This window comes from Elephantulus edwardii, unplaced genomic scaffold (assembly GCF_000299155.1).
Source record: "Elephantulus edwardii isolate Elephantulus edwardi_28Jun2011 unplaced genomic scaffold, EleEdw1.0 scaffold00389, whole genome shotgun sequence".
NCBI classification, from domain to species: domain Eukaryota; kingdom Metazoa; phylum Chordata; class Mammalia; order Macroscelidea; family Macroscelididae; genus Elephantulus; species Elephantulus edwardii.
Window position 1 is genome coordinate 485,663 of NW_006400139.1, and position 2,371 is coordinate 488,033.

The window sequence follows — 2,371 nt, forward strand, 5'->3', positions numbered from 1 at the left end:
CTTTGCTGAATTCTCCTCAGCCTTTCTTCCACTCAGTCCCAAAGTCTGTAGACACGCTTCCTATCTGCCTTTGAACAGTGATGTTGAAGAAGAATGTTGAAAGAACAAACACATGTGTCTTGGAAGTACAGCCGGAGGCTGCAAAGAGCCAGGGCTCTTTGAGCCCAGAGTAACTGGCATAGAAAAGATGTTCAGTAGAAGCAGATTGAATGAGTAAATAATAATTTTATTTGTATTATACAGCTATTTTTTTAGGAAGTTCTAATGGCCTAGTAGTAATGGGCTGTGCTTCAGTCCCAAAGGCATGCAGCTCAAACCCACCAATTGCTCTGGGAGAAGGATGGGCAATCTCCTCCGTGCAATTTACTGTCTCTGAAAACCGTTGGAAAATCATCCAGAGGTCAATTCTGATGTAACAGAACACAACAAAATCAATTGAGATATGTACATTTAATACAAAATTAAAGATGCATATTTTTGCATTAATTATGATATTTTAAGAATGAGGTCAATTTGTGTCTATTGTCTTAGAAAATAGATCAATGCAATATTTCAGTGTTTCCTGAGCAATATTTTAAATTTTCTGTCTGTACAAAGCAATCGGGAAATCTCTATTAGTAGAGAGGGAATTCTTTTAGGCAATGTCTGATTCTTTTAAATTCCTGTTGAGCTCTTTAAGGGTTTATTGTTAGAGTTTATTTAAAAAAAAAACAAACATGTACTTATCAGCTTTTTAGAAACTGAATCAGAACTCAAATCCAGGAGATATTCATTAAGATGATTTTAACATATATGTCACAGTCAATACTTGTGCCTAAGTTGTGAAAGATTATGATCTTGTATTGCTTGTGATCATATATTTGAAATAATTTAAAGAAGAATTGCCATCTTTTTGCCGTTAGAAAAGCTATGCACGAGACTGAGTCAAATGGGAATCCTTCTCCACAATATTGATCTTCTAGCAGCCTCTTTCACATCTTTGTTTCTCAGGCTGTAGATCATAGGGTTCAGCATGGGTATCACCAATGTATAAAACACAGCAGAGACCTTCTCCTGTTCCAGGGAATACTGTGAGCTTGGCTGGATGTAACTGAACGTCACAGACCCATAGAATAAGATCACAGCAGTCAGGTGGGAAGCACAGGTGGAGAAGGCCTTGCGCCTGCCCTCGGCTGAACGGATTCTTTGGATGGCAATGAGGATACGGACATAAGAGACCATGATGATGATGAAAGTAAACATTGCAATTACCCCAGAAAAGATCAAAAGCAGCATTTCATTGGTGTGGGCATCAGAGCAAGAAAGCTTTAAAAGAGGGGGAATGTCACAGAAATAATGGTTCACAATATTAGGGCCACAGAAGTCTAGCTTGAGCAAGCCTATTGTGTGTGTCAAGGAATTAATGAGTCCCCCTAAATAGGAGATAAGGACCATCTGAATACACACTCTTTTAGTCATGATGACTGTATACATTAAGGGGTTTGCTATGGCGACAAAGCGGTCATAAGCCATCATAGACAGAAGGATGCCCTCTGTAGTGACATACACTGCAAAAAAGAAGCTCTGTAGGACACAGCCAGAAAACGTGCTGGATTTATGCTCTGATAAAAAATTGACCAGCATTTTTGGAGCAAAGACAGTGGAGTAGCAGATATCGCAAAAAGAGAGGTTGCTGAGGAAGAAGTACATGGGAGTATGAAGTCGAGTGTTTATCCAAATCAGAACAATCATCCCCCAGTTGCCGATCAAAGTGATGGAATAAATGAAGGTGAATATTAAAAAGAGAGGGATCTGTAGATCTGGATTTTCCGTTAATCCCACTAGAAGGAATTCCTTCACACCAGTATGATTCCAACCTGCCATGCATTCAGGTGTGTGTAGCTCCTTAGTAGTAAAACAAGGTGATATCACTCCATTGAAGAATATTATGACGTCCTCTATCACCCAGTATCCACAAATGCATAGGTTATTTAAGTTTTCTCTATAGTCAAACAAAGGAAAAAATAACTTGAGGCATTTAATACAATTTAAGATTAAAAGTTTTGCAGTAGAGATGATTTTATTTCCTGATTCTGTATTTCTACATCATAAGTACTAGGATAAGAAAATTCTGCTAGAACTCAAAATGTTAGCTATACCCATAAATGCTTACAGCGAATCTCTAAACTTGTATAACATTTAAAAACTAAATAGTAATTAAACATTTTAAAAAGTCTTACCTTATTCTGTGGCTATCTTGTTCTTGCTTTTCCACAAACATTTGTGTCATGGTGCAGATTTTCATAAAATAAAACCGCTTTCCTTCCCAAGTTTCAGATTTGAGAGATTTAGCCCCATCTTCTGCATAGATCTCACATTTAGAAGATTAATG

General features: G+C 37.5%; 1 protein-coding gene across 1 annotated transcript; it reads right to left on the bottom strand.

Annotated features, from left to right (window-relative positions):
- Positions 1-924: 924 nt before the first annotated feature.
- On the bottom strand, positions 925-1,863 carry LOC102873231 (olfactory receptor 1052-like). The gene has a single exon (XM_006902297.1). It carries the CDS (start codon positions 1,861-1,863, stop codon positions 925-927), a length of 939 nt encoding a protein of 312 aa, XP_006902359.1.
- Positions 1,864-2,371: the final 508 nt, after the last annotated feature.

Coding starts and splice junctions, on each gene's coding strand:
- LOC102873231 (XM_006902297.1), bottom strand. CDS start 1,863: ATGGCAGGTTGGAATCATACTGGTGTGAAGGAATTCCTTCTAGTGGGA.